The sequence below is a fragment of the Leuresthes tenuis genome, unplaced genomic scaffold (assembly GCF_036924035.1).
Source record: "Leuresthes tenuis unplaced genomic scaffold, fLeuTen1.0.hap1 SCAF_16, whole genome shotgun sequence".
In the NCBI taxonomy this organism is placed as follows: Eukaryota; Metazoa; Chordata; class Actinopteri; order Atheriniformes; family Atherinopsidae; genus Leuresthes; species Leuresthes tenuis.
Genome location: NW_027325370.1, coordinates 24,134,357 through 24,149,878, shown reverse-complemented (window position 1 = coordinate 24,149,878; position 15,522 = coordinate 24,134,357). Strand labels below are relative to the sequence as shown.

The 15,522-nt window shown below is 37.0% G+C and overlaps 1 protein-coding gene across 1 annotated transcript; it reads right to left on the bottom strand.

Moving 5' to 3' along the window:
- Positions 1-12,981: 12,981 nt before the first annotated feature.
- Positions 12,982-15,303, bottom strand: LOC140271568 (uncharacterized). Its single transcript, XM_072366838.1, has 5 exons — positions 15,219-15,303; positions 14,984-15,112; positions 14,659-14,872; positions 13,521-13,687; positions 12,982-13,262 (listed from the first exon to the last, which is right to left on the bottom strand). Exons 1-5 carry the CDS (start codon positions 15,243-15,245, stop codon positions 13,218-13,220), a joined length of 582 nt encoding a protein of 193 aa, XP_072222939.1. The 5' UTR covers positions 15,246-15,303; the 3' UTR covers positions 12,982-13,217.
- Positions 15,304-15,522: the final 219 nt, after the last annotated feature.

Genomic DNA, 15,522 nt, shown 5'->3' with positions numbered 1-15,522 from the left:
TACACAAAAGGTGGAAATAAATGAGTGACATTACAGTTATCTCCTCATTCATCCACCTCCACCTCAGGAGCCTGGGTAGAATAAGAGCAGAGGAGAACATGAGAAAAACGTGTCATCACCTGGTGATCTCATGCTAATATTAACGTTACAGATTCACTAATGGCAGATATGAAAACAGTGTCATAATGTTAACGTTCACTGACTTTTATAACGTTACGTTAAGTCTTCAATTCAGAAAAACATTCTTACTTACTTTAATGTTACATCACTTCACACACACTCACAGCCAAGTCTACTGCCAGTTCACACAAAATAAATAAGTTAACACACAACATATCATTTATCGCTGCTGCTGGTGTCCTTTTCTTTACTTTTTGCCGCCTCTAGATTGTTGTTGTTGACGCTGCTGCGATTTTACGTCATATGACGTCATCTCTGGCGATGCGTTAAATGGCTACCGTAATAACTGGTGTTACTTTGAGTCTGCGCGCATTTTCCCCCATTCAGTGTCAAAATCGGGGACATTTTCGGGGACAGCTTTGACCGGGGACAGGTCACCCAAAACGGGGAGTCTGGTCACCTTATATGTGAAGCAATAAAATATGTCAAAACATAACAACTGCTGGCAGAAAACTGCTATTAGAGCCACGGTGGCCCCATAGTTGTTGCTCTCATACAAATGTTTAAAGCACATGCTACATTACATTTACCCTCTAATGTTTAGATTGAACATCTCAAATTTCTAAGATGGTTTCTGTACATATGTTGCTCACAATTTCTTGAACTGTGTGTCTCAGGCAAAAAAAATAAGAATAAAAAATTAATGTCTAAGTGTCTAAGTTACAATCCTATGGATTCCCACGCATTCAGTCATGTTTGTAGCAAGAAACTGCTCTATATCAGATCATGGGAGATGCTGGTCATTCACATGAGTTTGTTGTTTGGGAAGCAGCCAGTGGTTCACGTAATTTTGATGTTTGCCAGGTCACACATAATAAGGAAAGCTGCTTCCTGCCATGATGTGTGTTTTTTTGTGTTCTGTTTTTCCTGCTCTTTGAGTTTTTTGTGTTTTCATGGTTTAATCATTTAGCCTTTTGGTTTCTTGGCCTTTGTTTGCTTACATTATCCATGGTTTCAGTCCTGTGTACAGATCTGTTCATTACTCTTAGTATCCTCAGTTTCCCTGTTTGGTTCTCAGCTTGATTTCCACAGCTGTCTCCTATTCAATCAATCATGGCTGCAGTCACTTCCTTCTTAGTTTCGCTCAGTATATATTCCCCTTGGTTTTTTTTCAGTCCTTGCCAGATCCTTGCCGTACTGCCATCACCTGGACTCCCTACGCTATTGACTTGTTTAATTCATTTAGACTTTTATTTCTAGGGTTTATTTCTTGTTTTGCTGCTTTTGGTTTACTTTCCAGTAAACACTTTAGTCTTTCATTAATTGCCTGTGGAATGCTGCCTTCCACATTTGGGTTCTTTAAACCACTCACTAACCCTGGGACAGTTACCTTCTTCCTCATTTGTGGCAATTCTGTTGAAACAGGAAAAAACACCTTAAGCAAGAATATAAACTTATTTGCACATTCATTTTTTTTTATTATTTTGCACTTCATATATAATCCATGTCTCCACCAGGTAGTAAATAATCTCCCACATGTTCCCGCATACAAATAATTTTGGTTCTATTGTTATGTAGGAATGAACATCTATCTGTTTTGTTTCAATTTTTATTGGGATGAATAAAGTATTTTTCTATTTCTATTTTTTTCTAACTAGACAGAAAAGAAATAGATCCATTTGTATTTATTAGTATTTTATTTGTACAGATTTGTGTTGCATGTATGGTAAACAAGGCATTCCTAGTAGCTCTTACATGTAAACTCATACGTTAAACAAGATTTCCAATATAATGATATTAATGCCAAAATGGACCAACAAAAATCACTGCAATGGCAAAAACCTGTGGTAGTTCAGTAAGTAACAAGAAACTGTCCCATCACATAGCACAGTTCACATCATCACTGACCTGAGAAATTTAATGTAAATTTAGTGTCCATCCCCATGTGTTGGTGCAACCACCACACGAGAGGACTATCATTTCTGTATGATTCAGATATTGGTTCCCTGGAAACTGATAATATCTCACACATTAACACTACTGGGTAAATCAGGTCACAGTAAACCTTGAGTTATTTTTCAGGTTTTCTTAAAGTGTGCTCATAAAGACCAGGATAAGTTGGATGTTATATGGTGTGAAACGTGCACATGTACTATTCTCAGATAAGGGAACTTGCATCACAATATTTCCCCATGCTGGCCCAGCCTACCAGCTGTGGCTCAGTATGCAGTAAAAGGCAAGACATGCTGTGGTGAAATGAAACGCCTCCCATGACTAATATTTTCTGCAATGCTGCAGTCTGTATTAAATGAGGAATACCATCAAACTGTAGATGTTAAGAATCATGAAAGCATTAATGTCATGACCTGAAATTCTTCCCAAGTTGGAGTTTTGAGCCGAAGATAAAGCCAGTAAAGATGATCTTGGTCATCAGTGCATTGATCATCTTGTGGCAATGATACGTTTTACAGGTGAGAATGAGTTGAAAACTGCACTGCTTGTTGAGGTTTAAAGTCACAACACTTACATTTTCATTGCAGCCACATATAATGCATGTTTTAATACTCATACTACAGCAAACATGGCAATATTTGTGTCAGTTAAAGTCTCTGGTTGGTGAAGAATCATAGAACAGCAGAAAGGTACTGTCATCTTTCATCTTCCTTGTGAAGTTAATTTGCTTTATTCTGTCAGTTTTTTCCCAGCCATGTATTTTCTTGGAATTTCAGACCCTGCCACTCCCACTTATGTGTATCTACCTAAAGTAATTAGTCCTCTCAGTTGTTACACTGTACATTGTTTTCTAGATTGTCTTTTGGGGTTTTAATCATTGCATATCTGCTTGTTTGTCCTTTGTTTTCTGAAACAGAGATCTGCATTTAGAAAAAAAAGAAGAATAAAATAGATTAGTTATTGCACCCAAAAAATCTGATCTCATCTGATGAGTCCAAAGACTAAAAATTGTCTGCTTCTCTCACCATGCCAGGAGTCAGGGGATTCGGTCAATGAATATTTTTTCTCAGGAACCTTTTGAGTGAAATGACCTGAAAGTATCTAAGTTGCACCCAGGATAAGAATTGTACAAATTCACCAGATGCATAAGAAAGGAGTTCCAATGCTTTTATGAAGATTTTTAACATTGAATACACTGAACAATCATTTAAGAAAGAAAATAATTTCGTCCCATAAATCCTTACGGCTGCAACTTCCATATTCCATTATTTACATCCAGTCTTACTAACTGTGATTTGTGTGGTTAAAAATGACAACAGTAGGGTAAGAGTGTGAGTAGCGTGGGACATTATCTTTCACTTAGGTGGATTTTTTTCTTTACTTCTGTAACTGTGTGATAAGACTGCAATAGGCAAAGTATCTTAAGCATTTTTTTGTAGAATACACATTGGGAGGTGAAGAGAACATTCACTGCTTACTTCAGGTAACTTAAGTCCTTTAAGAACATCTTTGCTTAGGGGCTTATGAGTGAGCTGTGTGGATAAGGTTGGGCTTGTCACGATCGATGGGAAGGTAGGACCCAGATGCAGCTCTTTTAGTTCCAAAAAAGGTTTATTCCAAACAAAACATGAACAGGGAGCAAAGGCAAAAACGAAGCGCGGCAGAGCCGGATCAAAAATACTTAACGATGACGAAACAAGACAATACTATGGATAAATAACTATGGTTAACAAGACTATGAAAAATACTGTGGCTATGGTGGCAAAAACCCTGACTTGACAATCGTAGCTGTGGCATGAAAGGTTAGTGAGGATTCTGCAATGAATCAAAGTAAACCAGGAAGCTAAATACTGTGAGGGGAGTGATCAGTGACATGAGGTGCAGCTGTGAACAATTAGACAGGTGACGTGAGTGAACTGAACGTGACAGGTGAAAAACATGACTTGAACAAAACATGATTAAACAAACTGTGATATAACATAAGGAGATTGGGCAGACTGTGACAGGGCTACAGTATGATTACCCACTGGGTTGCTGTGTTTCATTATATTAGGACAACAGTGGTCATTCTTCAATTCAATATAATTCAATTAACTAATTCTTTATCAATCCCAACGGGAAATTATATTGCTGCAGTATAGGTTATCATTAAAGATACACTGTTTTATTCGATAGATAACAAAATAGATAAACTAGAAATCAGCTGACAGTTAAAGTGTAGCAGAGAAATCTTCAGAGATCACCGTGTATGAATCAGGGTGTTAAGATTAAGATCACATTTATTGTCATGTACAGGGAAATACACAAAATTTCTCCTCCGCATTTAACCCATCCAGGTTTTTTTTTTTGCATACTCTACAGGTTCTGGGATGATGAGGGTACTGCAGCTAATTAATCATCAGCAGCTTATCCATTGCAGGAACTTGAGATTGTATACTTCAACGGAAATGACAACACTAATCACTCATTTTAGCTTTTGTATTGCTATTTAGAAGTATAATGTACTGAGGTCCGTTTCACAAAGCAGGTTTAGGGAAAACTCTGAGTTTATTAACCCTGAAATGAGGGAAGTTTTCCGTTTCACAAAGGGAGGTAACTCAAACCAGAGATTGAGGGGTAACTCTAGCCTGTTTCAGAGTGAGAGGTAACTTAAGCTCTCGGTCAGTTATCGTAGTAACAGACTTTATGAACCTAACCTGGTCGGGACCAGATTTTTCTCAGCACCATTTTATTTCCTCATTCATTCATTCAGTCAGCAGGCGAGTAGCCTAGTTCTCCTAGAAGTTCTGGAAGTCCATTAGGCACCGTAGGAGGCGACTTTTTGCATGAACATGGCATGTCCTTTTGACAACGATTTCATGGATGAAGGTGCAGCATTACTGTCAGAGAATTAAATATTTGTTGGGAGATGGTTATCAGATAGATAACATAGATGTTTTAGCATTTCCAGACAATTATCTTTTTGAGTGGCACCATCAGAATCTGTTGGGACACAAGAAAAAAAAGACTATAGGCTTAAAAAATATATCTATAGGCCTATTTCAAGGCGTTTGTGTCTTGGGGTTGGAATCAGAGGATGAGCTCCGTCCAGGGTTTCTCTCAGCCACTGGCCTTACAATATTTTGGTTTAGGTCCAGCTCCTCTGCCCCTGTTAGAGGTGTCGGTGCTGGGCCAACACCCATTTTACGGGCATCTGCCTTCTTTCTGTTGGCTGAGTAGAAGTCTGTAGTTAGTTTGAATAGGCTTAATTATTTAACAGAATATGATATAGATGAGAGGACATTTATGTGTGTGAAAACAGCATTATGTTGGGATAAAACAACTGCACAGTCAAATAGCCACATAATATTTACTTTACAGTGTAAAACATGATCAAAATGAGGTACCTGCCGAGGTCTTACCTGTTTGAATAATATTTTTATATTTCATCTTAAGCTGCTGCCAAGTGCACTTCTCCCCTGCGGGATTGCACCCAAATGAAAAATGAATAGACAACCATTCAAGCAATTTTCCCCCGTAATATTATTGTGATTGCAAAGGACTACATTTAAACTTACGCACTGACCCGAGCAGCAATGTTCTCCCACGCCGTCTCCCTCTCTTTTGCTCTTCTTTCTAAAAACGTGTTGAAACTCGCCGTATGAGCGCATTAAGATTTCCAATTCAAGGTTGGTGAAAAACGTAGCCCTCCTCTTCCCTGTTGCCATGGTGACTCATTGGGGCACCATTGATGTTGGCTTTCTATAGTTGTGGCTCACGTGCTTAATTCAAGGTGTAACTACTCAGAGTTGACTAAACCAACTCAAATCAGCATTTCTGGAACAGGAAACTCAGAGTTTTCTGTCTCAGAGTAGATCAACTCAGAGTTTAGGATTAGACTCAGAGTTTGATTAACCTGCTTTGTGAAAGTGACCTCTGGTACAGACATGGAGATGAGGACCTGAATGAAGATTTATAGTAAAAACTTGATTTATTAAAAAAAACACTAACAAAAGGAGTGGAAAAGCTGGAATTCAAAAACCTAAACTGACATTCAAGGTAAAGACAAGAAACTTGTACTAAAGAAGAAATGGACCAGACTCAGTAAAGGGTAGAAATAAAATAGGTAAAGATAAGTAGCAATGGGATTCAAACCCTGGTTCGGGTAGGGGGTAATGAAAGTATAGAAAGTGCCAGAGTTGGAGGCAGGACAAGACATACTAGCAGATTCAGCAGACAAACTCACCTAAACAGTCCTACAATCACTAAAAAGCCAGCAAAAACAAGGCCATACAGGCCAACTCACCTAAAATGGCCGCCTGGTTTTAAAAGGCTCATATGGACCACACCCTCTCAATAATACCCAACTGCAGCCACCGCAAAACATGGCACGTAGACATAATAGGTATAATATTCCATCTAAAGTAATCCATAAGTTTAATCAAGAGGCAATGTGACAATAAATGTACCAAGCACTGAAAGATTGTTATAGGGTCGGACAAGATTTGCTTCTAGAGAGCTGAGATGGACTAAAATAGACAAATTGTCAGTGCAATCAAAAGGAAAGGGAGACAGAAAGAAATCCTCCTTGTTGAACTTTAGGAAATAATAAATATTTACCTTTTTGCATGGTCCAGTTCTTGGACATGTTCCCTGTTCTGTGGATTACAGATTTGGATACCGTTCCTATAGTGACATACCATCCGTTTGTTTTTTCTCCCCAACAGAATCATAGCAGTGTATATGTTTTACATTGCTGTGTTTTTTGTTACTCACAGCAGATTGCTGTGGGAGCCTGGACAGAGAAGACTGCTCTGGATTTGGAGGTGTTGCCTGCAATATCACAATCAAATTGATTTGTAATTATCGGATGACTACTATTGGTTGACTGTAATTGTCTGTCATACAGGGTGTTCCTAAGCAGACACATGGCAATGATTGTGGTGTTTTCATGATAATGGTGACTGAGCCTTATAAAGTAATGTGGGACATGATTGTTTTTTTTCTTTCTTTTTTTTTGATAATTCATTTGTAATTGCATCTTTAAGCCAAGAATTATTTCAATCTTAAGTCAATTTTGTTCCAGCTATAGAAGCTGGAAGTACTGATTTAATAATACATTGGATGATATGTAGTATTTTCCATGGCACCAATACAATTCAAGGACAATGTTTGGCTCATGTGGAGCAATACAACACAATTCAATTACTTGAAATTGATACAGTAACTTTTTTTGAAAAAAATAAACCAGTGTTACTATGAAGTAAATAAATGGATTGGAGACAGTGCTCTGTTTTCTATCTATGCAATATGTCATGTCTTTTCTAATATGCAATTTATTGTAATGATCTGCACTACATATCCGTAGGCACATATTTACACATTATGTGCCGTAGGCACATATCTACACATTTCACTGAGTAGTCAACTGTCAGATATTCCCTGTGTATTGCATGTATTGCTTGAGAATTTATCATCCCTACAGTATGCCTGGTACTTTGCCATGGATGCTTGCTTTGACTACAGTATTGTAAATTTTAAATCACTACTTTTTAAAAAAAAAAATTATATACTGCAGTAATAAGTGCAAATGTCAATCCTCTCTGGATCCCCACAAAACAAACTGACACAATTATGGTTTGCTTTCTGCAGAGTCCACAGGCACTGCCACCGACCACATGTACCACAAGAGGCCTTACAGCTTTCCACCCAGAGAGCAGGTTGATGTGTCTTGATTAAGGACAATAATGACTGCATGGACCAACATGATGTGGTCACCACAAGCAGAGATGTTGGGATCCTGAGTGAAGACACATCTTCCGACAGACTTGTGGTAAGGACATGCAAAGGATCAAGAAACAACAAATCTTATTTAATATACTTAACCAGAATAATTATGTTTAACATCTAAATGCTGATTAATCAAATTTTGGGAAAGGGCTCAACAAGCTGAACGCCAAAGAAGAGTCTCCAGTGACCTTCTTTTAACGTCCATCACTCAGGATAAAGGCCTACTGCAACATCTTGAAGTGAGTTTGAAATTAAAATTTGAGTGGCATACTGTAACTAATTTTGGTCGACACGTGATAAATGAATCATTTAAGTGAATCATTTTCTGTTAGCCTAGTGTTTGTGCATTTTCTTTGACCATCCTCCCAAAAAATATATATATTTACAGGCGATCATCGCAGGAAAAGTTTCATTCTCCTGGGCAACATCAAAGGGCAGGGTGAAAATGTTATTGTTTGTATATTGTTTATGACAGCCTCTCAGCGTGAATGTCATTTTACTAATTGCTATTTCATTTAGTCTCATCAGTGAGAAAAAGCTGCTACGCCATTTTATGTCCAAAAACATGAGCAAGGAGGCACAACAGAAAACGGACACATATGCAGAACAACTCAGAAGAGCTCTGGACTCGGAGGCTGTAGAACTATAAATATGTTTAACTGACAATGTTTGTTTTATTTTATTGCTAATAAAAGTTAGCAATAAAAGCTGGCTGTTTCATTTGTCTAAACTTTTTTCTCTTTTACAGTACATATTTGAAAGATTTGTGTATGGTCATATTTATTTTACTAGTCGTATGAATTGTATACATAATACAAAATATTTGATTTAGTTCTAAATAAATACATTTTATTTGTGTCAAAGGGCCAGCAATCTTTTCTGTTGACCCATAAGAAATCATCACCTTAGAGTGATGAAATAGGCCAAGCTCTGTGACAGTGTGGCTCTTAGAAAAACGGACAGTGGAAACATCCTATCTTAATTGAAATAACTACTACTAATTACTATTTTATTGAGTTTAAGATACAATTTTGTGAATTCATTAGTCACTTTCATAAATAAATATAATTATAAATCTGCAGTCCTATATTATCTTTTTAAGTACATTACTTTCTATTTTTGTATAAATGCATTGTTTGCATTAAAATACATTTAATGTTGTGAATCAACCATTAAAGTTGTTAAAATTGCTCCATTATTGCTTTGTTTCCCTCAGGTTCTAAGGCCATGGGCCTCTCCTCTACAGCCAGCTGGAGGCGTGGTTTGTAGTGGGCATGTTTTGTAGTGGCTGCAGTTGGGTATTATTGGGCTCTACAGCCAACTTGGGACGTGGTTTATGGTGGGCGTGTTTTGTAGGGGCGTGGTTTTTAGTGGCTGTGGCTGCAGCTGGACCTTACTCGCTGGGCCCCCAGCTACTATTGCTTCTTCTTATCCAAATCCACTGACTGGACTTTACTGCCTCATCTGACACTTCCTTCACTATTTTCCTCACACTCTGTCCATTTACACCAAACTTCCTCAACAATGAGAACAGACTTTGCAACAAATCCTCTACATCCTACTTCCACTGGACATAGCCTAACCTTCCATCCTCACTGCTCTGCTTCTGCCCCCAACTCCACATACCTAAGCTTTTTTTCTTTCATATGCTTCTGCTCCTAATTCCTCCCAAGGGACAGTCAGCTCTATGAAATAGATTCTCGTTCTACTCCGAGACCACAAGACTATATCAGGCCTTAGATTTGTAGAGGCAATTTCCTTGGGAACAACAATTTTCCTCCTAAATCAACCTGCATCTCCCAGTCACAAGCATTCTCTAAGCTGCCTTGCCTCCTTTATTGTCTTATTAACTTTCTCTACCTCTTGAACAAACTGAATTGCCTCTCAATTGATCAACTGTCATATTAAAAATGTGTAGAAAATAGATGATGTGGAGCCAGATCTTTGAATAGAGCTGGACTTTTCAACAGTATCTTATGTGGTTTGACCCAAACAGATACCACCACTTTGATGTTGTTTAAACTTGCTATGCAGATAATGTGCTACTATACAGTCCCTTCTGAAATGACTCCTCCTGATTTCTCTTCACCACCTCCCATTCAACATTAATTTCCTCAGCTTTGCATGGTCTTAATATACTTTTTACACTCTCCCTTTCAGACTGACCAGTTTGGTTGAACATTTTTCCTGCCCACATATCAGGAAACACCTGAACTGGGGAGTAGATGTATATGGCTGTATTTGGGCACATTATAAACATTCTAAAATGTCTTTTTAAAAAGTAGTTTTTTTATATATATTCAATGAAAAAACACTTGTCCTGCCTTTGATGCTGTTTTCAGAGCTGTACATAAGAGATGGGGGGAAAAATAACTGTTTTAAGGCTAAACGAGTTAGAGTAATAGTAATTGAACCAGTTTTGAAATAAAAGATTCATCATTATGATCCAAACAAATGACTGATTTTTATTTATTTTTTATTTGATATTTTCATTTGTTTTATTTTTTTTCCCAGTGACACCTCTGCTACAGTTTAAAATAATTCTTGTCAACATTAAAGTATTTTACACCATTGATATATATAATTCCACAATGTTTTTAGGCCATAATCCCCAAATCAAATTATACATAAAGTATTCTAATCACATCATTCTTTTGACATTGTTTTAAAAAAAAGGTGAAACCTAAAGAACAAATCATCATGACAACGATGATGTCCACTGTTAGTGGTGTCTGAGGATTTGCCAGCAGATGGTGGTCTGTTCACATTTTCTGTTCAGCTGCTCCCAATGAGGCACTAGACCTCATGTTTGATCTCTAATCCATGTCTATAGACATGGCAGTGTTCACTATAATGCAGTACATTTCCTTTGTCTGACTCTGTAAAGCAGGTGGAGATCTCAGTAGTAGGTTTTAACTCCTCTGTGGTGTTTATTGGGTTTTATAGCAGCTGCTGGATTTTTCTACAGCTGTGAAAGTCAATACAGACTGGATGTGCGTCAGCTGAGCTGCGTTTCCTCTTCTTAAACAGGAATTAAACTCCCCTCAAGGGGACTTTTACTATCAAACGAAAACTCTGAAACTCAGAATGGCTCCTGGAATTTTATTACAATATTGTTGCCACAATAAATATTTTGTTAAGCTTGATATAACCACTGTTTCTAGAGTGTTACTGTTTTTCTGAGCATCTGAAACTAAAATATGTGATGGAAGGAAAACTACAAATTGAGTGATACAAAAAAACACATTTTTCAATTATGAATGAAAAACATTCTTTAAAAAAAAAAATGTGGTTGGGAGATGCTTAAATGTTTCAAACACTGTGTGAGAGTGGATTTTTTTTTAATCTATTTTTCTTCTTAAGAGACCAAACATCCTGCCACATCTGTTCCTGTTGACCTCCTAAAATGCCAATAGAAAGTCAACAGGTGCTCTTGTTCTGCACCTTGATAATTTTACAAACTGACACCCATTCTGTTCCTTTTTATTCATGAATTCTAATATAAAAAGTAATTCAAATACACAAATAGAAAGAAAGAATGAAATAATAAAAATATGCTTGTTTGCATAAAGTCTATTTATATGTTTTCTCTGTAGTCTTCAGAGTTGTTGCATCACCACCTACATGATGTGAATGACCTAAATCAACATAAAAAGAGACAAAAAAAAGTTCAGCAAAGGAATCTTGAAAGAAACCAACTCTGCATGAAAAAAAGATAGACCCCCCCCCCAAGCTTGGAAACAAGCTGCTGTTAGAGGAAATGGTGCCTCAGAGCAGGAGCTAGAGCGCCTACAGTCTCTCCACCAACACAAATCAACAACTGCCACACAACTGCTTTCGAGTCTGACTCTTCTACTGACTGAAATATCTCCAATACAGACAGTTGGGTCTCGCACCTCATACATAAACTCTTTACATCTGGGGCATTGTGAAAACGTTGAAAGTTTATATTTGCTGTGTGTTACACTCATCTTTCTATCTAATCTAATTCTAATCTAAAAGAACAGCAGTTTCATCTAAAGGTAACTTATGAAGCTATTTATAACACCACAATTAAAAAAGTTAATGTATGAATAAAGGGTTAAACTCATTTATAAGGGGCTGTTTGTTAATGATAAACTATAGGTATTTATGAATGAAAATAATGGTACAAAGAAAAAAACATTCTGTGGAAACAGTTTCGCCTTGTGCTCTGTTCTGGTTGGCCTTTCTTTATATTTCCACGTTAGACTGCCAGCCTGTAGGCTCAAACCGCCAAAAAAAAAACAGAAAGAAAGTGAGAAAAAGGAATGTGTCTGAAGAACACTATTTCCCCTTTTTAGATGGTTAGCTGGTTTTTGTTTTGGACTTTTCAATCTTTTCCATTTGATAAACTGCCGTTTTGCTTTAACATTGAGGTGGATTATGTGTAGAATGAGGAAAAAATATTTACTGAACCTTTTCAAAGAAATATCCAAAAACAAAATTTGGAAAACTTAAAAGAGAATGAAAGCATTCAGAATGCATTTAAAGTATTTTAAAAATAATTAAATCAGTCTTATTAAAATAATTCCTTTATCTATATTTAAGGTAGTGAGAGGTCATGTGGCTGCTGGGGCACATAAGACAAAATGTTGATCAACAAAATGCCGGTTGGTGGTTTGTCAAAGCAGGACAATGACCTTTCATAAACCCCTGAACTACATGTTGATTTGAATTAGTTGATGACAAAGAAACCTCATAACTGTTAAAGCACTTTACAACAGTTTTTGTATTTATTTCTTAAATCGCTCAGTCCTATTTGTCTCCCTTGTTCTGTCACTACTTACCAGTGAAATATACTTAAGGTCAATTTCCCAATTCTTTTATATATCCAGAAGCACACCACCTGAAGATCTCTTAAATCTTTTAACAATGCTTTTCCTTGGCCCCAGTCTTTCCTGATTTATAGAATTTATTTCAAACTTCCATAAAGCACTTTCATCATATAATCTATCGACTATCTATATAATCAGATAATAGACTTGATTTGTTTGTTTGATGTTTGCCTGACTGGCGACCTGTCCAGGGTGTACCCTGCCTTTCGCCCAATGACTGCTGGGATAGGCTCCAGCCCACCCCGCTACCCGATTAACGGACTGTCGGTATAGAAAATGGATGGATGTTTGCCTGCATATACTTCAATAAAGACTGATCAAATGAAAGTTTAACACAAATGTGTTGATGCACAAAAACAGACATTTGAAGTACAAATAATTGCAATAAAGTTTATGTATTTAATCAGGATAAAGTTTTAGTCTCTTCTGCAGTTTAAAGTTGAACGTAACATGATGTATGATAGGATCAATCTGGAGTGTAGACATGGTGGTGGTCTTCAAATGAGGTTCTATCTTGGGCTAAATGAGAAGGTTGGGGAGCAGGTGGGATGCGCATCGCATGATCTAGGAGAAAAATCACAGCAGAAGTGAAATTAAAAAAGGAGTGGAAAATGACTGATTGGCTGCGAGAGAAATCAAGCAGGAAGACCAGATTAGTCCAGAGAGTGATGTCATGATTAATGTGGAAAACTTGACAGTTTGGTAAGATGAAAATGGCAATGCAGTAGAGGAAAACCCCAGAGGTAAGAAAGAGTGAATGAAACATATTAGATCTCCCTTATTGACGTTTCTTCAAAGATTTATGTAAAAGACTACATTTACCTGAATGCTGATCAAGGATAGAACAATTTTGGCCACTGCCACGACCACATAGCCTATCACGGTCCACGTGAGCGGGAAGTCCTCAACTTGTTTGTTGTAGAGCAGGTTGGACTGAGTTGTGTTCAATGTGTTTGTCATTGTTATCGGCTCAGCCTGGGTCACGCACTCTGCATTTAGACAAAATAAACCACAAAGAAAAATCACTATACATTGTACAAATAACGTTTCAGAGAGTTTTAAAAAAAAAAACATTCCAACAGTGACAAGTTGTTTGTAACTCAGTACAACAAAGAAAGGCTTTTTCAAATGATTTTATTTACATAAAAGAAATTAAATATTTGCTGTAAGCAACTTTTGTTTATGGAAAATATATACATGTCAAAGTGGAAAGAAAATATTGTTTGTGTATTTATAGACTCATCCTAAAATGTGCTTCCTGCTTTCTGATGTGGTTTTACACATTATGTCACTCTGTGCAGAAGCTACACTGCAGTGAGAGTGTCATAAACTTTGTTTTGACAGATTAATTTAACACATTTGTTGTGCCCAATTTTTGGCCGATTGCACGCATGCACGCACACACAAACATATATAAAAATATATATATATATGTATATGTATAGATATATACTGCCAGTGGTGAAAAAATAAATAATGAATGCATGTATTTAAAATATATATATGCTTTGAAATATTGTTTCAGTGACATTGTTGTCATGTACATCCACATGTAACAAGTCTACAGGTGTGTGTGTGTGCATATGTATTACTTTTGTACTCTTTTGTACATTGACAATACACAGTTCAATTTCAATCATTCAAAATTAAATATCACATCATTTCTGAAGCATCTAACCCATAGGAAATAAAAAAAACTAAATATAGATGACTCTTGCTGCTTATATACTATACAATAACTTATACCCTTTTAAGCGTCTAACGTCGTGGAAAATAATCTGCTAGATATGCGGCAACAAACTTGTATTAACCGATTTACATCCAAAATTATAGATTAACTATATTAGAAAAAAGTACGACCCTACATTGTTTATGCTCATGTGTAGCTTCTTTTGTAGGTTTAGTCACTCGGGTGTCACACATATTGACAAAGATGATTGATATTAAATTCAAAGCTTACCATGAACCATTAGGTTGACTCTGTCTCTCTTGTTCTTACCACCTACATTAGCTTGAACGCTGCACTCATATGTGCCTGAATCTGCAGGTTTGACGCTGGGCAGCAACAGGCACTGCTGCTTTCCAAACTCAGCTACCCGAGTGAAGTTGTACTTCTGCGAGGTTTTTTCACCTGTGCTTATCCTAATAATGCCATGCTTTTTCTCACCGCTGACCTGTTCAAAGTAAAAACCAAAGAGCCATGTTTATGTCACCCAATAAAGTGAAATTGTACAATATATAAACTTTAAAACAGATTGAAATAAATGTATGTCCAAGCCACTGACCTTGTACCAGGCCAGTGAGAGGAAATCCATGTTGTCGCTGTTGATAGCTGGACATTCTAGTGAAACATCCTCATTGCAGAAAGCATAAATTTGTTGATGATTCTGGGCAGCATAATGCACCAGCAACAACTGAGACAACTACAGAGTTCAAAACAAAGACATTTCTGGATTGATAAAATGTTCAGTTGAATATTATTGAAATGGTATTAGCTTAATCAAATTAAAATCAACTCACACTGATGAACAGTACCCCCTGGGACATGTTTTACACCGCATCTGGCACATGGGTTTATCGACTAAATGGGGTCATTTTTACACTTCAGATGAAACTGAATCAGTTTCCTGATAAAACAGGAAGGATGAAGCATTGTATATGGAGAGAATATGCCATCAAGTGGCATCTGAGAATATTGCATCTTCACTTTGTTTTTATTCTAAGTTACATCATCAGTTCAGTTTAGATCTCCCACAAGGCCAACAGTTTTGTTGCTGTGTTCATGGTTTAAGTAACCTTTATCATGCTGTTCATGATCTGAACA